The sequence below is a fragment of the Miniopterus natalensis genome, chromosome 3 (assembly GCF_054644295.1).
Source record: "Miniopterus natalensis isolate mMinNat1 chromosome 3, mMinNat1.hap1, whole genome shotgun sequence".
NCBI lineage: Eukaryota > Metazoa > Chordata > Mammalia > Chiroptera > Miniopteridae > Miniopterus > Miniopterus natalensis.
In genome coordinates this window covers 79,984,042-79,999,342 of record NC_142083.1, presented here as the reverse complement: position 1 = coordinate 79,999,342, position 15,301 = coordinate 79,984,042, and the positions used below count along the sequence as shown (strand labels likewise).

Sequence of the window (15,301 nt, the reverse complement as noted above, 5' to 3'; positions counted from 1 at the left end):
GCCTGGCCAGTCTCCTTTGTTACATTGGGAAAGATGATGCCCTAGATGATGTCCACTAGGTGGCAAGGTACAGATCCCCAAAACAAAAAGATAGATTTTGTTACAAGAAGGGGAAGGACTTCTGGAAAGGCCACAGCAACGCCTGGCTACTGCACCAAGGGTCCGTAGCGGGACCCTCAAAGCCAGCTACGAGAAACCCAATATGACCTTGTAGTGAAGGGACCAGCTCCCATCCACTGCTAGAGTTGGTCCCTCTTTCTCTTAATAAAAGCATCATAAAACACACCAGCCTCACTCCTGTTACCTTCAAGGCTGTGGCCTCCACTCTCACCTTCAGGTCTTACTTGGGTTTCTGATATCACTGATATATAGAAAAATCTCTTCAAAAGCCCTTAATTAGTCCCACTTTAGACCGTGGAAATATCCAGTTTTACAGACTCTTCTAGAAAGTGTTAGACCTGGAAGGATCACAGAGCAATAACAGCTCCCAGACCTGGTAGCTCTGGCTTATTATGAGAATCACCTGTGCTGGGTTTTGTGTTGTTTTAACCTTCCTGAGCCCCCAATTCCCTGCCAGAAATGTCACTTACGTAGGTCTATGTTGGGGCCATTAATCAAAAGTGTAGTGATTCTACTTGTTTCATTTGGGAGCCATTGCCTCTGAAGACATGCAGCCCCATTTCCAAACATATATTGAAGCCAAGGGATTAAGAACTCGTTATACCCAGTGTCTCCCAGCTGGTCAGGGGCAAAATCTATGTCGACTCCTGTCTCCAGGAGAAAATTCAAGAGCTCTTGGACAAGGGGAAAGAGCAGTCTGTCCTGGAGCTCAGATACCAGGCCTTGCCACGGCAGCCACAAGTCTGTCAGTGTTTGGGGCTTCCTAACAAGCTTCCAAGAAAACAGGAAACCCCACTTCCATGTCCTCCTGTGTCAACTCCCCCAACTTACATTTCATCCCCAAGTACTTTCTGGGCTCCTTCTGTATCAAGTACTATGCTAGGAAGAGATCTCAAGACCTTCTGGAAAGGTAGACATAGAAAAGATCACCAGCACCATTTCCATTTTCAGTGTTCATAAGATCCAAAAAGGAACAATTTCCCCAAAAAGTTAAATATAGATGCCCTGGCCAGTGTTGCTCAGTTGGTTGGGCATCTTCCTGTGCACTGAAGGGCTGCTGGTTCAATTCCTGGCCAGGACACATGCCCAGGTTGTGGGCTGGATCCCTGGTAGGAGGCCTGCGGAAGGCAGCCGATCGATGTTTCTCTCTTATCAATGTTTCTTTCTTTCTCCCTCTCCCTTCCTTTCTCTAAAAATCAAATCAATTTTAAAAAGTTAAACGTAGAGTTATCATATGACCCAGCAATTTGACAGCCAGATTAGGATCCAAGAGAACTGAAAATATGTCCACACAAAAACTTGTACACAAATGTTCACAGTAACACTATTCATAATAGTAGGGAGAAAAAAAATAGAAACAACCCAAATGGCCAACTGGTGATGGATAAACAAATGTGGTATGTCCATTCAGTGGAATATTATTCACCCATAAAAAAGAATGAAGTGGTACGACATGGGTGAACCTAGAAAAGATTATGCTAAGTGAAAGAAGTCAGACACAAAAGGCTACATATTGTATGGTTCCCTTTATATGTAATGCCAAGAATAAGCAAGTCCATAGAGGCAGAGAATAGATTCGTGTTGGCCAGTGGCTGGGGAGAAGGGAGAAGGAGGATTGACTTCTAATGTGAATGAGGTTTCTTTATAGGGTGATGAATATGTTCTGGAATTAGGTAGTGGTGATGGTTTCACAGCCTTATGAATATACTAAATGCCACTGAATGATACACTCTAAAAGGGCAAATTTTATGGTATGTGAATTCTATCTCAATTCAAAAGAAATAAATATTAACAGCTAGACCATTTAAAAAATTAAAAGATTGGGCTCTTTGGGAGCAGCATGTCAAGGAGAAGCCTCCTGGGAATATAAAGTTTGGTTTAGGCCCAGAAGCAATGAGAGGGAAGGACAGGGACACCTCTAGCAGAGGGAACAGTGTGAACAGTGCCACAGAGTTTCCTATAAAAAACAGCCAGAGACCTGCTTGGCTGAGACAGAGGTTGCTGGGGGAGGGGTGGTGCAGTGGTCAAGGGTAGAGGTGGGGGATGGGCAGGAGGTGACCTGTGCTCCTACCCACTAAGCTTAGGAGCTGGATGGAAAGGAACATGCTTCTCCCAGTGAGGGGGGAGCCTTTGAGGGAGGGTTGCAGGGAGTGCTGATGCATACATACCAAAGCACTGCTCTAGCACGGTGAGTCTAGCCGCAGTGCGGGACGAATTAATGAGGGGAGGGACCAAAGCAGAGGTTTGGGGTCCTCTGCTGTATCCTCAGCGCTGTGCTGAGGCTGCAGGGAACAGGAGGAAAACAAGCAGGCCTTTCCTCCTACCCTGCAGGGATACAGGAAGGAAACTTTGCATTTTCTCTTATAATTCAGGGTTGGACTTTCGCTTTTTTATTAGCTCATTGATCTTTGAAAGAATTTTTGAGATAAGAAGAAGAGCTATCATTAGCTCCTTTACAGGGAGAGAAATGGGGGCTCAGGAAGCCCAAGCCTGCTCCTAAGTGGCAATTAGGAGAAGAAACTCTATCTCAACTCAGAGTTCATCCCAGGCTGACCCATAGTCTTGTTGGGGAAACAAAGCATAGACACCGAGAATAAATAAATATGCAAAAATATAGTGCAAGGCAAATATGTGGTAGCCAAAGACAAGCCTTCAATTATTATCAACAAACACATTAATTAGTGCCAGGTAATACTCTGCCAATCACACCAAGTGTTCAAGTGCTTTTTCTTTGGCTCTCTTTCTATTGCTGAGCTTTGTCCTGCCAAGCAGAAGATTCAAAAGAGAGAGTTTGTGCAGAAATTTTGAACCTGGATGTTAAATTAGATCTGGGCTCAAATCCCACCTCAGCCATGTGCCAAATGACCTTTAACTCCACTTCTTGGAGTTTCAGGTCCCTCACCAATTAAATGCGACCCCACCCCCAGCTCATGAAGGACTGCCACACTGCAATTCTGCGATGACATATACAAAGCATGTAACTCGTACCTAGCTCGTATGGGGGGAGCTCAATACATAAAGGGGAGTTCAAAAAAGTTACGAAAGGGGATTCACATTCCTTGGGCACAAACAATACGGCAGTACCTTCATATATCCTTCATCTTCACAACAAGTAGGTCTTATTACCCCCATTTTAGAGATGAGGAAAGTGAGGCCCAGGGAAATTAGCTTGCCCGAAGCCACACAACTAGGATGTGAGATAATCATGGTTCACATTTGGTCTGGCTCTGAAGTCCTCACTTCTTCACTCTGCTGATGGCAGAACTGGACATAAAAGGATTCTCATCAAGGCACAGAGCCTGATTCGCAGACAAATGATGACCTGTTTCAGAGCTACTGGGGAATGAGCTGGAAGCTCCATTCTGCTTGCAGGACTCTGGTCTGGGCTCAGATTTGCTTGGCCTCATGTACAAACTATCGATCTCCTGGCCTCTCCTTCCTCATCTCTCCCCTCCTACTACCCACGGGTTTTTAGATCAAAGTGCAGCCTGTGTCCTGGGAGATACTCCTGTTGCCTGTAACCCTATTTTCTGAGTCACCTTCACAAAGAAGGCCTTCAGCTAAAACTTTCTCCCTCGGCCCAATCACACAACTGTTCTTTCCCTTAAGCCCTTAGTAGCCCTCAGGATGGAAAGGTAGCTGACTGCCTGCAGAAGCATTTTTATGCTGAGGAGCTGCTCGGAATAAATTAGCCAGTCCTCAGAAAGTGTGTGATACGCTACTTCCACATCCCATTTTCTTTCTGCTTTAGTGCTTTCCTTCTCAGACACCACCCCTTTTCCCTTCCTGAGGGCTGGCATCTTTCCCATTTGCCCATCCTGGGGAGCGGGGGAGACCCAGCCCTGCACAAGAGAATTTTCCTCCTTCTGCTAAGAATCTTTAAGATTCTAAAACCCAGACATGATCAGCAAATAAAGAACTGAATCAAAAAGACTTTCAATCACCCAAGGGAGGCAGAAGCCCAGTGGATCCAGAGAATTAAAGGTAACAAGATAAAAGATAATAAGAATTAAAGATAACAAGAGATGATGGCGGAACTAACCAACAAGTACTGGTGCAGGAGCTGAGAGCTGGGCCTGGGCACTGCGTTTCTGTGAAGTGTGGCTGCTGGAGAAACTCCCCGATTGATGTAATTTTTAGAGGCCCCTTGACAAGCCCCTGAGATCCCTTCTCTCAGGGAAAGCTCCATTTGCCTTTCGACACATCACCAGACTCTTACTGCTTCCCTGTTATTTCCAGGGACTAGAGGAGCCATTGGATGTCAAGGGAAAGAGGTACTTGAAATTGAATACTTTTCAAGGCTCTTTAAAGTCATGTCTAGCAGAAGGACCCCTTTTTCGAATGGAAGGTTACCTGAAAGTGTTCTGGGCTGGCATTGGGTTTCTTAACATCTGAATGTGGAGAACCGTCTTCCCCAATACTCCTCACCCCGATGTTCCTGACACACACACACCTCCTGTCCCCAGCAACTCAAACTCAGATTTTTTGGCTGTACCCAGACATACTGAACTGAAAACTCTGGGGGTGAGCCCCAGTGATTCCCTAATCACCTGGAGAGCTTATTAAAAAACACATTCCTGGCCTCCAACCCTGGAGGTTTTGATTCAGTAATTCTGCAGTGGTGCCTAAGAATCTGCATTTATATCAAACTCCCAGGTGGTGCCAAGGCTGCTGGTCCAGTGAGAAGTTCTGGTGTAGGGAGCCTCCAGGCTGCCTCCAGGGCACAGATTTCTTCCACGACCTAAGTGGTAAACTGTGTGCAAAGATCACTGCAGGGCTGGGACCAGGAGAGGAGAGGGTGTAGACAAAAGAGAAAGAGAAAGAAATACGGCCTGGAAGCAATGCGTGGAAAAGAGACTTGTGCTTTCTCAGCACATGTTATCAAAACTTCTTTCTTGTTATTTCCATTTCCTTGTTTCTGGTCCACATTAGTAACCCACTAATTAATGCCTTGGGATTGAGACCCACTAATGGTGTCTCATAGGCCTTATAAAAATGGTGGTACAAGACCTGGCCCAATGAAAGTATAAGGAATACACAACCTCAGGACCCAGGGTCAGGCCCCTGGGGCCACGGGATCTGGGGACATGTGCTTTCCTGCGTCTGTGGTCCCCATTTTTCAGACATCAGCAGGCACCAGGATCACCCAGTTAACTCTCAATCACCTGCCCCACTGCCAGAGTCTCTGATTCAGTAGATTTGGGGTGGGGCCCCGCCTGAAGTTCTGCATTTTAATAAGCTCCATGTGATGCAGATGCGTGCCGCTTACCCAGGGACCCCTCTCTAGAATCACTGGCAGGCACATCTATCTGCAATAATGCCAGGAGTTGCTTAGAGTCATTTGCACCAGCAGCCACCCAAGAACAAGTCTGGGGAAGGTAAGTTGCTTCCAGCCCAGGACAGAAATGTAGGGACCTTACTCTACCTGTTACCAGCTGCCTGGGATGTGGCAGAAGCCGCCACATCCTTCAGGCATGGACACAGCAGTGCCAGGATGGTGCCTTTGGTGAAACTTGCTCTGAAATGTTCCATTATTTCCTCACGTAGAAAGTCACTGTAACTATTCTCTCTGACGTTTATACCTTACTCCGAACATCACATTGTAGACGTCTCACCGTTTCAGACCATATGCCAGAAGATGTGATGTTCAGTCTCCTCCGAGAGGGGTCCGAGAAGTGCGTGTGGACTTGGTTTCACCAAGTCTGCATCCTACAGGCTGGGCCCTGGGCTCGAGGAGAAAGAGGTCAGCCTGTCTCACGGTGTCATTTCTGTCTTCTCTCCCCTTCCCCCTCCTCCCCCACCCCCAGTGCATTCCCAGAAGCAGAACAGACAGACCTGCGTCCGCAAGAGCCTCATCTGCGCCTTCGCCATGGCCTTCATCATAAGCGTCATGCTGATCGCCGCCAACCAGATCCTGCGCAGCGGCATGGAGTAGCAGCCCGCCGGCAGCCGGCCCCAGCTCTCAGTGCATGCGCACGCCCTGCGGGCACTCTCCTCCTCAAAAGCAGATTTGGACGTTGCAGGCGTGGCACAGTTCAGCGAAGAACCCAAGGTTGCAGTGCAACCCGTGTTGCAAGTCCACTTCATCTCCTTGGCAGGGACACAAAAGGGCTGTCTTAAATGCTTTAATGGTTTTGTTTCCTAATGCAATAAAATAGCCAGGAGTTCCGAATGATTGCTTCAACCACCTGCAGGAGCTCCGAAGAGAAACTTCATTGTCATCTCGGATTCCAATGGCCCTCCAGACCGACGGTGTAAGAGAGCAAGGGAGAGGCGTGAACACGCAGTCACCTCCCCACCACATTCTTTAAACCCAGGGGTCAACTGGAGACACCCCCCCACCCGCAGGGCAACCCAAAGGATGACTTCGGAGTTGCTGCAGAATAGGGGGCTCCCCGCTTGGCCCTGGCTTTCTTCCTCTACCTAGTGGAGCCCCCCAAGGCGTGAGGGGAAAGCCGTCGGATGGGGTGCAGGACCTGGCAGCCTGCAGCTGCTCCCATGCTTCCATTCCTACAGCCTTTTCTATAGGACTCTAGTTGGCAGAGTTGGGGAGTTCTCGGTTTCCATCTGCACCTGGCTTTCTGTTCCCAGAGCCCATCACGCACCAGCATTTTGGAATGTGCAGGGAGCCTTCCTCCCAGCTTTGCCGCCTGTGCTGCCGTTAAAGAAAAAAGAAGCATAATCGTGGGCATCTCTATAATAACAGGCACGTAGATAGACGTATATATTTGGCTTATCCTTCCCTAATTGCCTACTCCTCGTATAAGCTTGTCCTCCGACGCTCCCTGCCTCTCTGGAATGGGAGAGGTAGTTTGGGGGACAGGGGACTGAGACTGGTGGTGAGGAGGTGTTGCAGCCCAAACCACGTCATCCGCAGCGATGGACCCCGCACACACCTCCCTGCCCGAAGACCTCTGTGAGTTAAGGTCCTTGTGCATCTTACCTTTTCCTCATCTGACGATTTGCTTTGTAAGTTAGTCTTCCCCAGCATTTCAGAGTGGAAAGATCCAGCTACAGTATTTTATAGAACACCTTCAGGCATTCAGATCCTGCAACTGACTCCCGGCCATGAGAAAAAACAAAAAGATGTTCCTAAGCTTAGCCAACAGGACAGGTCATGGACTCCTGCCTGCAGAAGGTGTCCGTTGGGGAAGGAAGCTGAATCCAGTAGTCTGTTTTCAATCAACACCATTTCAAGTCTGTAATTTCCTGACGTTCCCTCGATGTCGTATCAGCCACCACTGTTAATTCAAGCCTTCCTAGCCTGATTAGCCAACAACCTTGCAGTGGAAGATTTCCCTTTGTACTTTTCCAAGCTCAGGTCTTTACTTCTATGATGGAATAGTCTCGCTCCTTTCTTCCTGTTGCATCGAAAGCTACATGCTTTCCCCCTTTCCTCCAGTACTGAGGCGCCAGAGTCTGTCCTCTCTCCCTGCAGCCAGGCAGGCTTTGTGGTGGGGGTGTGTTGCTGAACCCCTCCTCAAGCCCCTCCTTCCTCTCCACTTTCTCCCTGCTGCCTTCTCAGACTTGGAGCATCCAAGGTCTCAGTTTAGGGTCTTTTTCCAATTCACCTCTGCAAGCGCTTCGGGCAACAGCCTGGGGCAGCTGTAGGAATTTCTCCTCCGTGGGAGGCCCAGAATATCCGTGGTGATGAGCACAAGAAAAACTAGGGTTTGAGCCATAGTACGGAGGAGGGAGCAGGTGTAAGCTTTTGAGAGCCCCTTGGTTTGAGAGTCTCTCTGTGAAAATGCCTGGGGTCCCGCACATCCAGACCCGGAAAGCACCAGCCTGCCTGCCCCTCCTGCCCGCCCTGCCCTGTCGCATACACCCTGCCCGTCTGCCTCTCCTCTCTCCCCTTCCCTGACTCACCACGCTCCCCCCCATCTGAATCCTGAACGAGAACAGGTCCAAACACAGCTTACTAATAGGACAGCTTCACCATTAGCTCCTGCCCAAAGCAGGTGGCCCTCCCTCTCTCAATTGCACTTGGGTGGGAAGGGCCTCCTGAACCACTAGACCATGTAGTACTGGGGAGGGAGGTGGTGCAGGACCCTAAGTAGACTGGGTAGAGACCTCAGGGACGATTCTTAAAGGACCATGCCCAGGAGAGGGGATGGCAATGCAGTAGGTGAGGCTGGACTTGAGGGCTATGAAAGGGTACTTCTCCAAAGGCTGCTGCTCTGCAGGCTCTCCTGCCTCCCCCTGGAGATCGGGGACCCTGAAGGTGAGGGTTAGCCTTTGTTGGAGGACAGACTAGCCACCATGCAGGGGTGGAGATGAAAAAGAGTTCTGGGAAGGCACCAACAGCCTGTTCCTTGCAAAGTCCTTAGCATCTTTCCCCAAAGAAGACTTCTTTCCTCTCCCAGGGACCCAGTGACTGGGAAGCCAGTCATCCCACCTGGAGAAAATCTAGGGGAGTGCACCCCTTGTGGGGGTTGCCAGGGAGAGAGGACACAAAGGAAGCCACAGAGCTCTCTTTGATGGCTAGAAGTTAACCTCCTCCATGGTAACCTCCCATGTGCCACCCACGGCCTGCAGCGTGTGGAGACACCCAGAGCAGTGGCCTTCCTGAGACTTCAGGAACTAAGGGTCGTCCTGGTGACTTGCTTTGCCTGGATGGTCTGTCGAGGGAGTTGGGCTTCTCTGTCAGGCAGCTCGGGATGTTGACTTCCCACAGCCCCACCCCCAGTCCTGTCCACGCCAGTGCTACCGCAGGGCTCCATGCCCGTCAGCACCCTTGCCACAGGGGTCATGATGCTCATGGATGAATTCTAGAAGGTTCTGGTCCCTATGCCTTGTGGCCCCGGTGGTAGGTCATCTCTGCAGGAAAGGAGAGGAGGACCCAACTCTCCCTCTGTACTCCCAGCTAATAGACAGAGAGGTCTATTCTGGGGCTGCTGAGTGACTGGCAAACTGAGCTTGGCTCATTCTTGTTGCAAGAATGGGTGCCCCCCACACCACATAGGGATGATCAAAGGGGCGTTTTGCCTGTGAGACTAAGGACACAGATCCTGATGCCCTTGGCCCCAGAGAAGCTGTCACCCATCACTCCGGAAGCAGACAGAGCCCCCAAACAGGACCCAGCATGGGAACTATTAGCAGTGACTTTCAGAATGTGTGTGTAGGTCCCATGTGACCAACCTGTTAAAAAAAAAAAAAAGATGTTGCCATGGCAACCCTTGCATTCCACCCTGAGTTTGCCAAGGTGCACAAAAATAGAGAACATTTTCTTAAAGAACACTTGGGTTCCGCCTGATTGCAACCCCACTCCCTGCATCCATGTCCTGCTGGTGGGGGAAATTACCCTTAACCGATCTCATGGTTTCCCTGCCTCTCTCGTGTTTGAACCTGCCCTCCCATTTGCTCAGGAGAAAGGAGCTGCCTGTGAGCCAGGTGGCATCCTCCCTACTCTTCCCCTCCCCACCTCCCAGGGCCCAGAGCAAGGACCTCTTAATGGGGTGAAAAGTCAGAAATGTCATCCTCGAGGCAAAACCTATTTTAAGCTCAGTCTTCAGAAGCATCTGTTTGCTGGTTAAGAAGCTCTCCCATGAGCCAGAAATGTGAACTGAAGTGAATCGAGTTTGGCCTGTGGTCTTGGGCAAGTCCAGTGGTTTCAGAAGATTCTGGGTGTTTTATTTGCAGAGAAGATGTGTCCTGCGAGTCTTCATTCTTGACACCTGCTCCTGTCCCAGATTTCACGTGACAAATGGGCTACTCCAGCGATTTTCAACCTTTTCCATCTCATGGCACACATAAACGAATTACTAAAATTCTGCAGCACACCCCAAAATACACTTTTTGCCTATCTGACCAAAAAACAGGCGTAATTTTGATTCATTCACACCAGATGGCTGGCTGTTGTTGTGTTGGCTGTTGTCATTTTTTTATTTGACAACCTAAGGGAAGAGAGGTCAGTGCCCCTGGCTGGTCAGGTATTGCGCGCTGTAAAAAGCCTTGCGGGGCTCCTAGTGAGTCTCTTGTCTGCTCTCTCGCAGTTAGCCAGAGGGAGCTAATGAAAGATGGAGAGCTCATTTTGGTAATAATGCCCCTCCCAGCCTCCCATCCATGGCATCATAAAGTGATATATCTAAGAACTGGGAAGAAGAAATCTATCTTTTATTCCAAATGCCTTCCAGACTCAGATCATAAATCAAAGAGACGTTTGCTCTTCACCAATAGCTCGAGCGTCCCTGGGACCACATGAGGGCATGACCAGAAGAGTGCGGTGTGGCTGCTCAGCACGGCGCCTTGGCTGGGCTGGCCCGGCCAGTGGCCTGTGCCCTGGAACCCTGCTCCACTTACTGCGCCCCTGCTCTCCACCCCTGCGGGAGCTGCTGAGCCCTGCTCCTCCCAGCGGGAGGCCTCATTTTACTGCACTATTTCCCCAAAGGCCCCTAGTGATCATGTTTCTCACCCCGTCCCACTGCGATATAGAGAAGGTCTTGAACCCCACTGTAAAAAGGAGATGCCCCTTTTCTCTAACACCATGATGATGCAGATGGACTGAGCTTAAGCTTCTAGACTTCGGCACATACCAGTTATGTTTCCAGGAGGACTGCACAGCTGCCTTCCCTAGAGAACATCTGTATGGAATGACTGCAGGTCAGTGACCTCTCAGGGCTCAAAGTCCGTAACCTAGAGGCCTTGCCATAGCCATCCTCCCTCACCACCTCATGGCTTGATGCCCCCAGGAGGGAAAAAATCCATCAGAAATAGAAAAGAAACGTTATTCAGCAGCTAGGGGTTTCCATCTGAATTATTTAAAGCGATGGCAAAAGAGAGGAGCATTAGGGCTGCCTCTTACGGACCCTGTGTCCATGACAATTTAAGTGTCAGAACTGTTCAGCTTCACTCCATCTTTCCTTGACTAAGTCACTCAGGGGATTGTTCTCAGTTATGTGGCCTTGCCAGAGACACTCGATTTGGAGGAGTAAGGTCAAGTACACAAACCAGCCAAGCACTTCTCTTAGTATCCTACACTCGTTGCTAATGCACACTGTCATTTTTACAGCTATGGTTCCCACTTAATGTTGGTTTGGGGTCCTTTTTCTATGGTCTCAAGGGACGTTATAACAATGCTCGAAAAGTCTTCAAGGCAAAATTAATTTGATTCAGTTGGCTTGAAATACAGCCACAAAGAATCAGGTTTTGCTATTCCCACAAAACAGTTCTCTAAAACTGGAAAAGACTTGCCCAGCCTCCCACCCCTGAGCCCTACCGTGGGTCGCTTGCTGAGCACGCCCCAACCCCCGTGCTGGCACCTCCCTCACCCACCTTGTTTCCTGAGCGTGATGGGTTGGCTTTCAAACAGATGCTCCTGACATTGTTAGAAGTTATTGTCCAAGTGAAAGGATGCAGAGGCTGGAATTTTCCAGTGGAGTAGAAGAGCAGAATAATTAGGAAGGAATATTCCAGGGAATGCAAAATTCAAGTATGTTGTTGCTCCATCCCTGGACCTGAGAGAGAAAAAAGAAAGTTTCTCAAGGGCTGCAGAGGCTGGTCTCTGAACTTGCTCCCTGTATATTTGGCCTGCTTTGGGAACATACAGGGCATTTGGGAACATACAGGGCCACCACGGGGCTGCGGCCCATCAACCTGATCCTGATGACATGCCCTGGGAATTTCAAGAGCAGGAGGGTTGCTCGAGTCTCCTTGGGTGATGTTGACATCTGCCAAGCCCAAAATGCCTCTTCCAGGGCTTTTCGTCTGGGCTCAGACTTGTTGAACTGAAGTCAGGGGAGCAGAGCATAAAACCAGAAGTGTGGACAGCACTTTCAGCTGAGAAGGGCACAGGAGGCAGGACCTCAGATGCCCCTGCCACCCACCAACCAGATAATTGAGTGACTTCACTTCTTTGGCCTCAGGTTTCTCATCTGTAAAGCAAGAGGAAAGGTAAACCAGATGACCCAGAAGAGCCTTCCCATTGTGACTGCTTGTCTGAAACAAAATGAATTCCCACACTTGAGAGGGCCCTTAACTTATATCCCCTATGAATTACATTAGAGACTGATGGTTTCTCTTGTATCACAAGTGCCAAGAGGCGGTTTTAATCAAGTATCTCTTGTCTATAGGCGAAACAATGCAAATTGGCTTATATCAAATGTGTTGTATCTTGCGTGCAAGAGGTTTTATTTACTTCCTAATGTTTTGCTGATTCAAGGGAGCATCCTGGATAAGTCCTGGCTCAGCCAGTGTGAAAATTAAGAGGATTTGATCACCTTACCACAGGTGACATGAATCAGAACACATGCAGAAGCAGGGTGAACCAAAGCCAGATTCCAGGAAAAGATGCTTGTTTCTCTGACTGAGAAAGCCCAAAGAAGCTGCTGAGTAAAGAGCACAACTTCTGGTCATTTCTTTCTTTCCTTGTTTTCTGGCCACTGGAACAGCAGTTCCTGTATATGTGATTGTGGTTTGCAGTTATTTGTGACACTGCCGAAGGAAGAGGGTCATGTGACCTCTGGTGACTGTCAAGAATTAGATGAACAGTCTGGGGCGACCAGCTGTCTGCGCTTGCCCGTTAGCTGGCTGGTGAGTGACGTTGTGCACAGGTGCCTGCTGTTGATGGGGTCCAAGCATGACCAGGGGTAGAGGGCAGGAAGAGAGGGGCTGCAAGAGCCCCCAAAGTCTCCAGCCTTTCTGCCCCATGACAGCATGACCTCCTAGGTTTCTGTCCTTTTTTGTTCTTTGTTTTCATTGCTCTCCTTCCCTGGAAAGACCTAGATTGGCCAGGAAAGGACCCTCACAGCTCCTGGTGGAAATTTACACAAGTCCGTGTCTCTCAGCTTCCTCCAAGGAAAATCAAAGGATATTCTTTCTTTCTGATCTGGAAATCAGGTTGCAGGAGTCCTTGAATGGCTTCTTAACGGGGTTTGATTTTTCCTCCCCAATTCTGAAGCCAAGAAGAAGCTATTTCTTCAAGGACTAACCAAAGACAATGCCCTTGGAGGGGAATCAGACCCGAAAATCTGGTCAGGGAGCAGGGTTGGCAAATGATCTGGGGTCAGGGGAGTCACTGCAATCCTAGGGCGCATCAGAGTTGAGACGTGAATTTTTTCTCAAAGCACAGTAGTAAATGGCTGGATGCAAACCGGAGTGCAGCTGGGGACTGTTACAACCAGGACAACTGGAGCTCAGCCACTCTCATGTCCAGAGTGGGCCACAAAGACTGAAATCCTGGGTCCCAATCCTCCCGTTACCTCATTCTTGTCTCTTCCCCCCCCCCATTTAGTATTGGTTGATGATTCCTGCTGTTAAGCGATGAGAGAGTCTTTTGACTAGCAGACTAGTCAAAAGAAAATCTTTATATAAAATGTAAATATTAATATAAATTAACTTGGCATGCAAAGTACTGATCCAATGAAGCATATATTATTAATATGTTATCTCAGTGTATAAAGGAAAACTGACTGCCATATTTACCAGATGTTTTCTCTAACCAAACCTGTCTGTAAATATATAATCTGTATAAAAAAAGAGTCTAATTTACCATTATTTATGCAATAGAAAAAAATAAAAGTTTTTTTTTCTTTTGATGAGAGATTCAGTTCATTATATGTGGTATGATTTGCAAGTGGGTCATGAATTTCATTCCCGTGACCCTGAAGGGCAACCAGATCTATGGGGATGACTGTTCAGTGTCACCAGGTTCCAAGAAGCCAGCGAAAAAGCAGCCAGGGATCTGGTCGTGCGGTGGGTGGGGTTTTATCGGGGGAGGATGACTGACAATAAGGGAAATAAGCTGACTCTGGAGCACATGGTGAGAAACATGAAACATCTCTGGCCAGGGAGGCACCCAAGCTAATGGTGTCATCCTTTCGGTATTCCATTTACTAAACTCTCCCCAACTTTAGCATTCAGGCATTGCATGCTTTTGCTTAAGCTTTTGGAATGTGTCATGTTATTTGAGCTTCTTGGACAGAGAAAAGGACACTCATTCCTTTATATCAATAAAGAAATAAGGGGAACCAAAAAGTTAAGTGATTTGATTAAGGGCACATGCGGAGATTCTGCCTGAATTTGGACCAGACATCTCCAAGCACCATGAAGGCATCTCTTATTTTCTTTACTTTTCAGGAATGTTATCACACGTTTTTCTAAATGTCTTGTACCTACGTCAAAAATCTGAGTTTCCATGGGAGTAGGATCTCCCAGGGTCCCCAATTTTAAGTTTTGCAATTTACACACCTTCATAGGGGGCATTTATTAAGTAAAATCACTAAGCATTTGTTATTCCCTAAAAATTCTAAGAATAGAATTCCAAATTCTGGGCATAAAGCACAAGTTTTTTTCTTTATTAATGGGGGACCCTGGCAAACTCTACTGAGATAATAACTTGGATTTATTCTCTCTGATCTGAGTTTTAAGGCGTTTTTTTTTTAATTATAAGGAAACATTTAGTCATGAATATTCATTCTCCTGGAATACTTACCAGAGTAGGCAGTGTCTTGTAGGAGACAAAAGGCCCCCAGGGGACTGACAACAGAACTCAAGTCTCTGACCCCAGACCACAGAGAGCAATTTAGAAGCTCGAAGGTTCATTGCCCAACCTTGGCCTAAACTAGGTAACAGCCAAGGTAAAGCAGAGCCTGCCCTTAACATGTGAACAGAACTTTGAATCCCAGTGGGGTTTTTTTTTATACTTTTGCTGATAAGTGAATTTCAAAGGCTTTTCTTTCAGATAAATGTTTGTCTGTGGTCCAGCCATGTGCACAATTGGAAAGCTGTGCCTGTCACTTTTCCCAATCTTGGATGGGTAACCTGTGGCATGTAGCTTGGCCTCGAGTGGCAAAGGATTGGTACCTTGGCTGAAGTGAGCACCCGAGGCCAAGTTTCCAGGCCCATCTGACACTCCCTGGTTTTATTTCACCGCAGCACACCTGGGCTTCCATCACTGGGCAATGGGCCGAGAAAGAAAGCAGCTGTGCTCCAGCCCACCCTGCAAGAGTCCCCAGTTCCTGAAGCATCGCACTTAGGGCCATGCTCTAGCCCCCAGTGTAGGCCAGTGTGTGGTCAGAAGGCTTTCCTGGCCTGGGGGGTCTTCAGCAATCAGCCCTGCAGCTGTGCTCTGAGCTGGCCAGGACCCTGCTCTGAAGTCTGAATTTCCTAGGATGAGGTGGGAGGGAAGATGCAAGTGCCTGCTTCAGGGCTGTGCTAAGATGACATGCTGGCTCGGGCTCTT

General features: G+C 48.3%; 1 protein-coding gene across 2 annotated transcripts in view; it reads left to right on the top strand.

Annotated features, from left to right (window-relative positions):
* The window catches only part of CALN1 (calneuron 1), a 379,805-nt gene extending 366,400 nt beyond the window's left edge, over nucleotides 1-13,405 (top strand). For both annotated transcript variants that reach the window (XM_087815617.1, XM_016225136.2), the window contains exon 6: nucleotides 5,928-13,405. In XM_087815617.1, the coding sequence (XP_087671743.1) occupies nucleotides 5,928-6,055 (128 nt within the window). In that variant the 3' untranslated portion in view covers nucleotides 6,056-13,405. The remainder of the gene's footprint in view (nucleotides 1-5,927) is intronic.
* The last annotated feature ends 1,896 nt before the right edge of the window (nucleotides 13,406-15,301 follow it).